The sequence below is a fragment of the Taudactylus pleione genome, unplaced genomic scaffold (genome assembly GCF_031769625.1).
Source record: "Taudactylus pleione unplaced genomic scaffold, aTauple2 ptg000903l, whole genome shotgun sequence".
NCBI lineage: Eukaryota > Metazoa > Chordata > Amphibia > Anura > Myobatrachidae > Taudactylus > Taudactylus pleione.
Genome location: NW_028285304.1, coordinates 4,168,761 through 4,183,184, shown reverse-complemented (window position 1 = coordinate 4,183,184; position 14,424 = coordinate 4,168,761). Strand labels below are relative to the sequence as shown.

At 46.1% G+C, this 14,424-nt stretch overlaps 1 protein-coding gene across 4 annotated transcripts in view; it reads right to left on the bottom strand.

The window, feature by feature from the left end:
• Positions 1-14,424, bottom strand: part of NUP205 (nucleoporin 205) — a 71,462-nt gene that overhangs the window by 16,888 nt on the left and 40,150 nt on the right. For 3 of the 4 annotated variants that reach the window (XM_088459258.1, XM_088459256.1, XM_088459259.1), the window contains exons 20-33: positions 13,398-13,479; positions 12,223-12,390; positions 11,323-11,447; positions 10,398-10,512; positions 7,850-7,999; positions 6,892-6,966; positions 4,955-5,112; positions 4,780-4,860; positions 3,531-3,722; positions 2,909-3,179; positions 1,720-1,818; positions 1,425-1,573; positions 1,060-1,251; positions 672-793 (exon numbers count right to left, since the gene is read on the bottom strand). In XM_088459258.1, coding sequence (XP_088315384.1) covers positions 672-793; positions 1,060-1,251; positions 1,425-1,573; positions 1,720-1,818; positions 2,909-3,179; positions 3,531-3,722; positions 4,780-4,860; positions 4,955-5,112; positions 6,892-6,966; positions 7,850-7,999; positions 10,398-10,512; positions 11,323-11,447; positions 12,223-12,390; positions 13,398-13,479 — 1,979 coding nt within the window. The remainder of the gene's footprint in view (positions 1-671; positions 794-1,059; positions 1,252-1,424; positions 1,574-1,719; positions 1,819-2,908; positions 3,180-3,530; positions 3,723-4,779; positions 4,861-4,954; positions 5,113-6,891; positions 6,967-7,849; positions 8,000-10,397; positions 10,513-11,322; positions 11,448-12,222; positions 12,391-13,397; positions 13,480-14,424) is intronic. The other variant, XM_088459257.1, reaches the window with a different exon arrangement.

Sequence of the window (14,424 nt, the reverse complement as noted above, 5' to 3'; positions counted from 1 at the left end):
TGAGGGCGGCCGCTTCTTGTTTTTTAGTGCGGCCTCCTGGTCGCTAGCTAAGCTGTGGGTTACCACCCACAGCTTAGCGACCGACCAGGTTGATATGTTCACCATCACGACCATCGGGGCTTGCGACGAGACCCTAAGGTTGGGTGTTGGCAACAGCATGCCCCAGGGAGCTTCTTGCTTTGATCGAGCAGGAAGCTCCCCACTGACATCATTGATGAGATCAGTGCGGCCACCCACAAAACGGCAGGCGTTCCTTAAGGAACGCCTCTGTTTGTGAAACCACCCCCCCGCCCACAAAACGGGGCGAGCTGTCGATCAACATCGACAGCCGCCCCTTTTGTAGAGAGCTCCGGAGCGAGAGTGTTTCTCTCTCGCTCCAGGGCTCGCGCACGCGCAGTGCACCCGCTGCGCGTGCGCAGGGCTACCCAACAACCCGGTTGCGAGCGCATCGGCGCTTGCGACCGGGTCTGAATGAGACCCAAAGTTCTCTGGTTTAACCAAACACATTCTAGCTATAATTTTATAGAATGTACGAGACAAATGAGAGCGTCAATCTGATTGGTTGCTATGGGGCAAAGCCCTCCCCCTTGCATTGATTTTCCCCGACCTTACCAGAAGTGAAAGTAGCTATGGAACTGGGGAATACCCTATGTCGGAGGCTTCTCGCTTACCCGTGCTGATCCGTTTCTGGGCGCATGTCATACACTTGGCACTGCGCCAGCCGGACGATGACCCCGCAGCGCAACAGCTCCAGGGCTCCCTGCTGGCTCTTAGCCACACGGGTCAGGAACGCCTGCGGAACAACAAACAACATCACTGCCAACAGAAATGGGGGACTAAGCGTAAAGTGGCATAGTTACACAGAGAAAGGCAACAAACCAAGATTATAATTTTTTTATTATTATTATAAAGGCTTAGATATTTTATTGCTGTTGGGAATGGTTTATAGAATGGACGCCAAATATTCACTATGACAATTTGAGTGCAGCTAAATCTCCAAGGGGGTGGGTAGAAAAGGGAGGAAGCACACAAAACAGCGTCCCCGTGCCAAACCCTTACCATTTTGGACTCGTAAATATATAGCGCCTTCAGCATCGGAGGCTGAGGAGTCAGCAGATTCTGTAAGATGCCGTCATCTTGCGCCAGACTATCCACCAAGACCTTAAGGTAGCCGCTATTGGAAAGATAGAGCAGCCATTGTTGCTGCTTGTCCACGGAGACTAGGCGGTCTAGCAGGGCCAGCGCCAGCATCTGAAAACCAATGACAGCAAGTGATATGTAAGAGGTCAGGGGCTGGTCATTTACAGCACACCCAGCGGATCCTGAATATCCAGCATGAAGCTCAAGATCCTCCATTATAAATAACGACTGGTCATTACCAAACTACCAGCATCCCAAAGCACAGAGTCAAGCCGTATAGTTACCCTGCCTATATCATGCCCGTCACAGGCATCTCGGCAGACCACCTCCATCAGAGTGGCCCCGTAGCTTTCAAATATGGACATGTTGTCCCGCTGCAGTTTGCTGAACACGTCCTCGGGGGCAGTCAGTCTCTCCCACATGGTCTTATCTGCTGAATGAGAAAGACACAGAGCCAGTTACGTGACCCATTAATACATTCCTATAGCAGTAGTGTACAGTAACCTGGATATACCCTGCTCTACACAGGATGCGATACATCTCTAGACATTATAGATATAGAGAAAAACGTTGCCCCACCTGCTTCAAGTGTGTCTGGTTCATCTGGCCTTTGGGCTATTTGTAGGTAATACAGCAGAGATCCATACAAATGGGCTCGGACCCTCTGGAAGCCTCCGCCTGTTTATGCAGAACATAAAAGTCATCAAAAGGCAAAGTGTGATATCTCCAATCTTATAAGTGAAATATAGAATTGGTTAGTGCAGCACTGGCATAAAGAAATTCTAAATGGAAGACGTGTTCATTTCTGGACCATTGAATATGTGGATGTTTTATGAACCAGACAAATGCTATTATTATCTTTTATGTATATGGCTCCACACAGGCACCGCCGCGCCGGGCATAGGAGTAAAACAAAGTCCACAGGCACAAAAAAGAGCCTAACTGCACATAGGGGAGAATGCCCTGATCGCGAGAGCTTACAATCTAGTGCAGGGTTTCCCAACTCCAGGCATCAGGGAGGCCTTACAGCACATGTTTTACAGATCTCCCCAGTACCACAAGTGAAATAATTAGCTCAACCTGTGGATCTTTTAAATGCGTCGGCCAGTAATGCGGCACATGTGCACCAACTAGGAGATCTGGAAAACAAGCACTGTTAGGGGTCCATGAGGGCTCATCTAGACGACTCTACACTTATGACTCACTAAATATAAAGTGATGGCTGAAAGTTGCAATATACTCCAATCAAAAAGAGTCAAATTAGTTTTTATTAACCATAGAAAGATGTCACAGTGTAGAGGGGACTGTAGCTAATACTGTGCAGACAATCAAGTCACTAAAGGTGCGTACACACTAGACGATATTTTGCACGATTTGCCCGATTTCGACGCATCGGAACGACAAATCGTGAAAAATATGTCCAAATCGCGAGTGTCTACTCACGATAACGATGCCAATGTGTGTCCCCACGGGGCGTACATGGCATCTTCAGATCTTGCCTACAGCAGGCAAGATCTGCCAATCTCGTTAACAAGATTAAGGTCGTTGGTCAGATCGTTTGTCAGATTGGATAATATATGCAAGATATAATTTGTCCGGGAGTTGCCGTGGCAGTTCAACGGGAAATCGTTGACGACATTCCAACTTTTGCGAGTCGTCTAGTATGAACGCACCTTAAGAGACAGCGACTTATTGTAAAGTGCAGTACAGCAGAGACCGCTTTTTATCAGACGTGGGCGAGGGGACAAGCGTTGAATTAAATTCAGACCTGTTTTGAGAATGAATTCCAGCACTTTCCGGAGAATCATATGAAGTGAAGAGTCTCCGATAGAGGCGAAGCCAGCAGACAGGGATTCGGTTCCTGGGGGGGAAGCAAAGGTCCCATCCAACAGGCGCACGTACTGAGACTGGTTTACCCCGGGAGCAGTCAGCGGCTGCTTATGCTCAGTGCGTATTGACTGGCTCAGGTTAGCAGTGAGAGTGAACACGGCTCCAGCTACCACCGGCATCAGCTCCTGAGCAGCATCGTCATCCAGAATCTGCAGGGGGGAGGCGCATGGTAAAATGAAAACAATCGGGCTTGTACTGAGCAATCACTTACACATAACGGATGGCAATTAAGAATTCAATTCAGTCCAGATCTGTAAGAATTTGAGAGCTGTCAATATGAAAAGATCAGGTTATCGCCGTAAGAGTGTTCGAATTGTACACCAATAGCTGTACTACGCCCAGACAGACTGCAGTATATGAATTTTGTAGCGATTACAGCATGATGGAGCCAATATAAAGTGGACTGGTCTGTAGACCTGCCAAGCATCAGAAAGCTGTGACTGTGTTACATCTCATCGGGCGCTATGCATACGTCTTATGGATCGGGCCGCGTTAGTCACCTTGTCATGCAGGTCCTGAAGCAGATCCCGGATTATCAGCTGCCTCTGCTCGGCCTGGATGAGATCCTGAGGGCAGGTGGTCAGAATAATCTCCACCAATTGCCTCCAAGACTCCAGAGCGTGGCGCTTGGCATGTAGACACTGGAGGAGCTTGTTCCTTTCCACTACGTACTGCAGGATCGTGTTTATCTCCTGGAGGAATACAAAACATTAGTAAACATCAGTGTAGGCATACTACTAATCAATTATAGGGTTTTATTCCAAAATGGCAAACGGCACTGTCCCCCTCTACACCCCATCTCTAATTTATAGTGAGGAATGACAGAAGTAGGGTTGGCCATTGACCATCAATGGTTTGATTGCGATGTCAGATGGTTTTACCATTGATGGGAGGACTACGAGTGGTGTACATTGGTTAACGGAGGTCTGATGGAGGATGCGGGTCAGTGAACCATCAATAGCTCCAGCACCAACGGCCAGACACCATCAATCGTCAACGGCAGAACTGTCGATGGACAACCCTAGCCAGAAGATCTATCTTGCCGGACAAGTCTGGTGGAGGTGGACGGGTTATAGAGGAGTGGGGCTTATAAGCTGCTCTACCCAACGTAATTGCCAGTATCCCCCAGATGGATACAAGAGGAATGACAATTGCTACCAAAGGGCTGGCAGCAACTCGATGGACCATGAACGCTTAATTTCAATAGTATTAATTTATATAGAAAGGATGAGACATTTATTGAGGTCTGACAAAGGACTCACTTGTGATTTTAGGGAGGAATAAAAAAAAAATAAAAGGACAGGGCTTTTTTTCATGTTTACCAGACACAATAACAAGAGCAGCACGCCAACAGCTCTTCACTAACATATTAACAAGGGAACTGGGAAAACAATTGGCAAAGAGGGAGAGGGACAGGGGATTTATCTGGAGAGAAGCTTTTATTCCAATGTCTTGCCACCTAGAGATGGACCCCTGCTCACAGCTGGTCATCCTACTACCGACACTAATTGAAATCCGAACAATCCGAAACACCAACATTCCGAAACAATGTGGGGGAACAGTTGTGTAACCTGGAAGGGGTGGCATGTGGAATGTGATGGAAATGTGTCCCTGTTATATTAATGTAACTGTAAAACGTACAATTGGGAAGGCCACATTCAGCATTCACCATTGTGGTGATTGTAATACAGGGATGAGTCAATCCTTTGTCTATTTTAGGTTGAACGATCATCATCACAATGACTGTACCTCCATGAGTAAGGGCCTCTGTCCAATGGTAGCCATTCCCTGAAGAGCGTTTACTTCTGAGATGAGAACACGATGGAGAAGCTGGAAAAAACGCAGACACAAAAAGAGTCACTTGTTGAAAATGTGGGAAAATGAACAACTCGCGCGGCAGCCTCCACTACATCGGCTGGCTCACCTTGATGTTGCAGACGGTCTGCCCTCTGCGGTTCTTGTGCTCGCAGTTAGCGATGACTTGCTCTATTTGGCTGCGGTCAAAGAAGTCCAGCTGCAGAGGCTCGGGGATCACCTGGCTGAAGTTAATGGAGTCCAGGATGCTCAGGATTTTCCTGCGCACTGGAAAATAAAAGGACAAAAACAGGGGACTTACATGAATCACTTTTTAAACTGTGCCGAAAATGGGACGTTGCGAAGGCTGAAACATATTGCTCCACCCATTGCAGGATCCTGTTGGTTTCCTTCATGGCCAAATCAGAGTGTCCCCATCAGCCAATGGGGGCAAAGAGGAGGAGCATAAACTTTTGCAGCGAGTTTTCAAACAATTCCCAAGCTCCTACACCGCACTCTACAGCTTAGTTGTTCCAGTGTATCCCTATAGGATGATGGAGGAAGTGATTTGCAGACCACCACTGTCAAGTGTTTCTGGGCCTGTACTCACAGACAATTATACATTTAGGGCCTGGTTCTGGAGGAGAGAGTAAAGCAAGTAACTGTGCATCTGGACAAACCATGCTGCAATGCAAGGGGTGCAAATACACTGATGTGTTTTACCAGCAGGGTACATACTGTCTACTTATGAATGTAGCCCACAATTTCTTACACTGCAATGTAGATCTGAGCTAGGACAAGCCCCTCCCACATCTGCATCTCTCTGCACATGTAACATCTGTCCCCCCTGCAGTGCACCATGGTTTTACCAAGGTGCAAAGTTACTGGCTTGTTTTGCTCTGCTCCCAAATCTGCATCAGCCCCTTGAGCACCTGCGAGTATATACTTTTAGATGGCAATAAAGCGCTGGTGAAAGGGACTATTGACATCTGTTTGTCTGAAGCAAAGTCAAGCTGATAAGGAGTAAAAGGAACCAGTACAGAAGATTGCAGCTAAAGAGTCTATAGAATCAGAACAGAAGATTGCAGCTAAAGAGTCTATAGAATCAGAACAGAAGATTGCAGCTAAAGAGTCTATAGAATCAGAACAGAAGATTGCAGCTAAAGAGTCTATAGAATCAGAACCGAAGATTGCAGCTAAAGAGTCTATAGAATCAGAACCGAAGATTGCAGCTAAAGAGTCTATAGAACCAGAACCGAAGATTGCAGCTAAAGAGTCTATAGAACCAGAACCGAAGATTGCAGCTAAAGAGTCTATAGAATCAGAACAGAAGATTGCAGCTAAAGAGTCTATAGAACCAGAACAGAAGATTGCAGCTAAAGAGTCTATAGAACCAGAACAGAAGATTGCAGCTAAAGAGTCTATAGAATCAGAACCGAAGATTGCAGCTAAAGAGTCTATAGAATCAGAACAGAAGATTGCAGCTAAAGAGTCTATAGAATCAGAACAGAAGATTGCAGCTAAAGAGTCTATAGAACCAGAACCGAAGATTGCAGCTAAAGAGTCTATAGAATCAGAACAGAAGATTGTAGCTAAAGAGTCTATAGAATCAGAACAGAAGATTGCAGCTAAAGAGTCTATAGAACCAGAACCGAAGATTGCAGCTAAAGAGTCTATAGAATCAGAACAGAAGATTGCAGCTAAAGAGTCTATAGAACCAGAACAGAAGATTGCAGCTAAAGAGTCTATAGAACCAGAACAGAAGATTGCAGCTAGCCCTTTGCAATGCAGGGACAATCATTCAAAAGTTGGTTTTCATCCACATTACAGCGAAAAACAGCAGCAACTGAATCAGGGAAAAATGGCAGCGCGACACACTACGATAGCGGTCACGGGGAAACGCATTCATCCAAATCAATCAAGCCGCAATTGGCAAGAAAGGGCGCACAAGGTTCTGTGCGCAGCTTATTACTCAACTCTTGACGCCATACTTATTCCCGTATATATTATATATTCCCGTATATGCAACCTGCATTAGTAAAAGGGTCTTAGGATTTATTTCTTTACCTTTTGTCGTTGTGTCAAAGTGAAGGAAAACATTGAGATTCCGACTCTCATCCTCCATGCCAGATTCACCATCCGCTATTGGTACAGAAAGGACAATAGACTCAATAGAGATCAAGCAAAGCCATTACAGGACAACGGGTACATGTATAGTGTTTCAGAATTGGTTATCGCAGGGATTCGGTATGAATAAACGCCGGCCGCATGACCGGCGGTTCAATTCCCGACAACGGCAGCCCGACATGGATGAAGATCCCGATCGTCCTTTAAGGTAAGTATTGCTAATCTATTTTCCCCCCTAACCCTCTCTTAGGGGTGCCTAACCCTAACCTCCCCCCCCCCCCCCCAAGTACCTAACCCTAATCCCCCCCCTCAGTGCCTAAACCCAAACCCCCCTTCCTAAACCTAAGTCTCCTAGGGGGGTGGCAAACCCTAACCCCCCTCTTCCCCTAGCCTAACCCTAACCCTCCCTGGGGGCTGCCTAACCCTAAGTCCCCCCCAGGAGCCCCTAACCTAACCCGCCGCGACCCCCCCCCCCCGCGCGCGCGCGGCTGTCCGCGCCCGGCTTACCTTCGATCAGGGTGCCGTGTTCCCGGCGTAGGTAAAATGACAGGAGTCGAGATTTAAACGCCTGTCATTTAACCTTTGCCGGGATTAGACGGTCGGGAAGCCAGCGGTCGGGATTCCCTCTGTCGGCTTCCCGACTGTTTACCATCTACAGCTGACATCCTGATTAGAGCATTAACCACATTTTAAATCATTCCAAACACACAGGGCGTTAGAAGACACAATGTGGGAACATTCAGTTCTCACGAAGGGTAAAGTATACCCTGTAAAACATGGCTACTTCTCAGCCTCCCCTCTAAAGCCACAGTCTGTGCAGTGTCCCCTAGATTGGACGAAAGATTTGCAGGATCCCTGGAACAATAAAGCACGTTATTATGGAACGCTGCGCGCTCACCTGCATACGGCCGGACAGGCATGTCGTCCAGTAGAAGATTGAGCAACCTTTGCGTGTGGGAGCGCTGGCGGTTTAGAGATGTAATGCGTAGTTCAATAGACGATGTCTTCATCAGCCAAGACATTTGATTTAGGGCAGATATTTCATGTTCTGCAGGCACAAAATAAAACTACTTTTTTAGGCATGGTCCTTTATACATTAGACATAGGGAGTTATTTATTTGAAAAGCTAAATTTAAAGCCGCAATCAGATCCAAGAGTGGTTATAATGGATTGCCACTTTAAATTTAGTGGCGAACTTGTCAAAATCCGGCCGGATTATTAATCCTGGAACCTATTACATAACCCCTGTAGAGTCCAACTATAAAATGCAAGACTTCCAAGTCAAACATTACTGTGCTGCTTCGGGATTTTATAGAGAGGTCCACAAATGTGACAGAAATGTAAAACAAAAGAAAGACTAAGGCCCATATTCAATTTGGGCCCGTATTCAATTTGAAGCGTTAAGTCAGGATCCGCGTTGTTACCGCCGATGATGTCATTTTCGCCTGTTTTGGTTTTACCCTGTATTCAATTTGAAGGACTTTCCGCCTAGGCGGAAAGTCAATGCAATGTAATAGGCGGTAAAGTATCGCCTATGAATAGCAGGCGGAAAAAAGTGCAGAATTGGGGTTTTGGGGTGCAACGTGCAGCCTTCAGACAGTCCCCCAAAGGTAATCTGTGTAAAAAAAAACAAAAAAAAAACGTAAGGACAACCCAAAAACAATTAAAAAATGTTGGGGTACAAACTTAAAAACTAGCAAACTTTACTGGGGGATTGGGGGGGTTTAGTCCCCAAGTATGCTCCAGGTGTTTTTTTGAATGCAGGTGTATTTTTCACGATTTTTTTCAAGTTCACTTTTTCAACTTTAAAGATGCTGACCCCCATTTTCAAGTACCCCAAATTTTCGGGGATAAGTTATTTTCTGAAAAAAAAAATCCTAAATACTATTCTGCATCAGGTATAGAAAAATGCTATTTAGCAGCTATTGAGCCCATTTAAAAACACCAAATACCTTCAAGCGAGCAATTCAGCGGGTACCATAGTAAACCCCCATGTCAGAGCATCATTTGGGGGGGTGACAGGTTGATTTCCCCAAAAATGACAGTACTTTCCGCTAGTTACAGTATCGCCGGGTGCCGTTTACGCGTACTTTGAAATTGAATACGGGGTAAAGCGTGCACGCGCGTGATACTGTAATGCCTACAAAACAGGCGAAGTCGGTGTTAAGTCCGGGCCGAGTTAACTTAACGCGGCTCGGCTCAAATTGAATACGGGCCTAACTCGGAGCTGAATACAGTAATGACATTTAATATCCAATTCATGATAAACCGGTAATACGGGTGTAGGAATGGGGGTGCACTACTTACTGAAGTGTATGTCTAGAATAGGGTAACAGTGTTAATCACAATACTCTGTTTCTCTCACTAATGAAGACATAAAGAACAAAAATACCCAAAAAGATAGGATCCAGACTCATCAAGTAGGAGTTATATATTTACAGCATTTCAACACTTTTGCTAATAGGGTTTTAAGCAATGACAATATTTCAGAGACAGGAATTTTCTGGGTGTAGAGTCATTCGAAACTTCAAGAAGAGATGACCCTTTGTTGAGTAAATATTGAGCAACATAAGACTATGTACACTTGCAAAACTCTAAATACACATAAATCGCTCTCAGTAGGTGGATGGAACATAGGGCCTGATTCAGAGCCGGACGCTATTTGCGCTCGCTCGTTCAGAAAAAAGGGGTGGCTATTCAAATGAACCGTTCGCTCTTTGCGGTCTGTTCACGCCTCTAGGTCTGAACGAGCGAACAAAACTTGCGGTCGTTTTTTGGAAAACTACGCCCCCTGGCCGCTCGCATCCTATGTCATGTCCGCTATTTATTAGATTAATCGAGTACATCGACCAGCGTATGAACTGCTCGCTATTCTTGTGGTTGGTTTTTCCTACCGCAATCATGCGAGCAGTTCGGACTATAAAATAACCCAGTGACGTGGTCAATGACGCTGCTGTATTAATTATGCACACCCATAAAACGCCCGTTTTGACCTTTAAGCACGCCTGCGTTCTGATCTCCACTGCCCGTTTTCAAGCACCTTCCCCTGTTACCACCCACATACGCCTCCTCCTGTCACTCAAAATAGCAAGCATTCGCTATTTAGCGAACAAATGATTTTCGGCCGCACTGACTGGTTCGCGCATGCGTATTACGATCCGTACGCATGCGCAGTTGTGCAAACATCGCTCGGAACGAACGAGCGGCCGCTTACGAGCGGCTCTGAATCAGGCCCATAGGCCAAGGAGAGCTGGACATGCTCTACTTTCACTTCCCCACTAGTGTTCCGTCACCCAATTTTTTCAAATTAGACTGTGAAACACATAATTTGGTTTCCGACAGACACCAATGAGCTTTTAGCTAACCATCTCTCTCCCCTCCACAAACCAGGTAATGGCGCGCTAACATAAATCTGAACTGTACAGTCAGGAATATACATCCGTTACCTTTCATAGAGAAGGGCAGGTGCTGGAGCTGGGTGACCAGGAAATCCTGGCTGGTACGGAGGTATCGCATGGTAGGGCCCGATGTGTCTCCGCAGGCGCACAGTTGGTGGATTACCTAACGAGACAATAAGGTGTAGCGTTTCCAACAGTAGCAAAAAGGCACAAAACATCTGGAAAAGGAAATGACGACATCAGGACAGACCAAGGCCTGAAATAGGACCTGAAGAAGATTACGGACCCTGATGAAATATTATCGGAAGCTGACATATGATTAAACAGTGCTCATAGAGTACTCTCACACAGATGCCATAGGTCAGAGAACTTTTTTACCTTTTACCCCAAAATAAATTTAGATACGCCGACGTTACCCCCTTGATTTGAAAGGAAGGAAATCATATAGTAGTGCCCCCATAGTTATGCCCCTGTAGTATTGCCCCCATAGTTATACCCCTGTAGTAGTGCCCCCATATAATGCCCCTGTATTGCCGCTTGTACAAAAAAAAAAAACCCAAAAAAACACTTACCGCCGTCCTGTCCGCCGGCTGCTCCTCGGAACTATGGGAGAGATGTCATGACGTCTCTCCCATAGTGCGCATGGAGAGAGGCGGAAGCTGGAGTTCAGAAGAGAACTCCAGCCTCCGGCTAACGCAGCGCTGCAGGGAAGGAGCCGGGCGCCCACTGGTAATAACATCTCAGCGGGCATCCGGCTTAGAGCCTCCCTGCGGCACAGCCGGGCATGCATATGAATAATTCTATATTATAGAATGATTCATATGCATGCCCGGCTGTCCGTCCATTACACCCAGAAATTTCATTTTTACCCCATGTGGGGTAATTCACCCCTGTTCCCCGACCACTGCCATAGGTCATAGATGCCATACCCTCACGCAGATGCCATAGGTCCATGTAAGTAAGGTGCCCTTACCTGATAGCATAGCTCAGCAAGGTGAGGAGACTCCCAGATAGCTACAGGCCCGGTTCTCCCTTCTGTTCCTTTCTTTAGGATATCCAGGATGGAATGCAGGCAGGTCCGTGGACAACCCAAGACACCTACAAATAATCACGTTCATGGTACACTGTCTGATTTCAATAGCAAGGCCCATTCAGAGATATTATACATATCATTTACTTTTTTATTACAAGAACAAAGGCAGTTCTATATGGAAAATCTTATATTCTTACATTTAATTATATATATGTATAGAGATGTGCTCACATACATCTTACCTCTGTGCGCTACAAGTTGTGCTAAACATAACGCGTAAGCCCCATGATACTCTGTAGCACTGAACATCATTTTTGCCTTAAAATTCGTCTTACACTCAAACTGACGCTAATAGGACGCAAACATAGCTTCTGCTGATTAAAAGGATACGTGGCAAGCCTATATACTGTGTGCGACTGCGGGTGTATCAGCATGCGAAACGCTACATTACAGAGTCAGCGGCTGTGACACAGTAACGTAGCATTTCGTATACAGATACGCCCGCAGACGCACACAGAATATAGGCATGGCGTGACTAGAATAGACGTTTAATGCGCAAGGAAGGAGGATGTATGTTGGATACATCTGTATATAATAGGTATAACTAAGTCAGGAGAAACCAGTGAGCAAAGTTAATCAATTTAAGCAACAGGATCAGTAGGATTCCACCGCTGGATCCCAGCTTTAAATAAATAATCCACCACCCTCGCCTGGATAGCGGATCAGACAATTTGGGATCGCTGCCACTTAAACGTTGCGATCAGAGATAAATTTAAGGTTATCTACAGCAGCCACCGAGCACACGGTCCACCAACACCGGTGTACTCTAATCCTCCGTACCCGAGTCCTGCAGATTTGCCGTACTGACGGGTTTCTTCACCTCGAAGCCCAAGAGATACAAGGCCAGGTTTGGGGGTTTCATTTCGAGGGAGGTGATGAGGAGATTAAGGATGTGGATTTTGGTGTCGTGGTGGACTGTAGCCTGTTTCTTTTCTTGTTTTTCAGTTTCTATAAGGACATCGAAGAAAAAAACAATATGTAAATGGCCAAATCATCTCAAAGGAATGCATTCATCTAGGACACAGGGACACTGTAAATCTGGTGTATTACTAAAAACATTTTTATTAATATATTAAAAATCCCAATTGCTCAGAGTCCTGTATTTAAACAAGATTTTTTTTTTTTTTTTAAGTAAATCCTCAGAATACAAATACATATTCCAATAAGAATATTCATTGCAATGCTGGTCAATGGGAAATCCTGTAACACTTAAACACTGTGCTTATCAGCTAGGAACATTCCTTCTCCTCTCTGCTGACATGGTAATACTGCAGCTCCACCACACAGCAGCAATTCTGCTTATAAAGCACTGCATGCCGGCAGGGCTGCCGAATCCTGCGGTGGTCACACATCGGGCCCGGGAAATTAGTGCCTGCCCCAGATTTCACTCTCGGCACCCCGGCATGCAGAATCTTCTTACTAAACGTTCCTTAAAAACTAGAATTGTCAATCTTACTAAAGACAAATCCCAAAGTAATTCAAAACATAGAACAGTAGCGAAGCGCAAATGAAACCTATACAAGCAGCCAAATATTATACTTTTAGGCTATTTTACCACATGCTGCAGTAGGTGCATGGACAAATTGATATAAAATGTGTATAATTATTTTCCTTACCCAGGAAATGGAAGGGGATACGTTCAGTATCACGGGCGCAGTGGATGACGGCTTAGAATACCGGCGCCGGAATCCTGATACCCGTCAGAAACCCAACTGCCAGCATCCTTAAGGTAAGTAGCGGGGTTGGGAGGAAGATTAGGCACTAGGGGGAGGGTTAGGCACTAGGGGGAGGGTTAGGATGCGGGAAGGGGGAAGTTAGGTTTAGGCACTATGGGGGGAAAGTTAAGATACCTACCGACAGGTGTCAGTATCCTAACCCTGTCGGCATGCCTGCATCTTGTACCCATCCCGAGGAAAGACCTGAGGAAGGGGAACCTGCACAGGAAATATTCTCACCTTCGCTGAGGTCAAACACCTCCTCAGACTCCTCGCTGTCCAAGCACTGCACAAACCCAGCCATTAGCTTCTGACTCACGTTCTGCCGGAACAAAGAGTAAAGAATTTACTTCTAGACATGTCTCACTAAGCTGTGAGCACCGATCATCTTCATGTTCTCTCTCATTGTAGATGTTTATGGAGCTACACCTGTAGCCCTAGTCATAGCCAATAAGAGCCATAAAGCTGCAAGTTGCAGCCACCTGTGAGATATTTGAAAGAGTAACAAGCAGACGTGCTGACGGAGGCAACTGTAATTATAAAATGCTCGTCTTCGCTAAACAGGTTGCTATGATATGAAGTCTACAAAAAGATTACTTTGGCAATTACAGTTAAAAGCAGCTCTCTAAAGCTGTAGAGGGACATAATAGTAAGCTACAGATCACATCTAGGATAATGGGCACTGGGAAACAATGAAGACCAGGTCCTCTTCCTTATAACCCCCATTCCCTGCAAGTCACCAGTTTGCAATAAGCCCAGCAAGTAGGAGTACAAACAAAGAAGAATAGAATAGACACACAACTATTAGGGTTCCATAAAGACTAAGGGCCTGATTCTGCAAGGATCGTAATTATAAAGCTGCATGCAGGCTATAGATATAGGATGTATGCACACAGGCTATAGATATAGGATGTAATGCACGCAGGCTATAGATATATATTGTAATGCACGCAGGCTATAGATATAGGATGTATGCACGGAGGCTATATAGATATAGGGGGTCATTCAGACCCACTCGCGAACGGCAGTACGCTCACAAGTGGGTCGATGGTCCCCACTGCGCATGCGCACGACGGAGGGAGCTCCGTCGTGTGCATGCGCGAGACCCGGCGAGCAAAGGACTTTCCATCGCTCCGGGTCTCGCACCAAAGGGGGCGTGCGGTCGATGTTGATTGACAGCATGCCCCCTTTGGTGGGCGTGCCTGCCAGACGGAGGCGTTCCCATGGGAGCGCCTACCGTCTTAATCCGGCCCCACTGACATCGCTA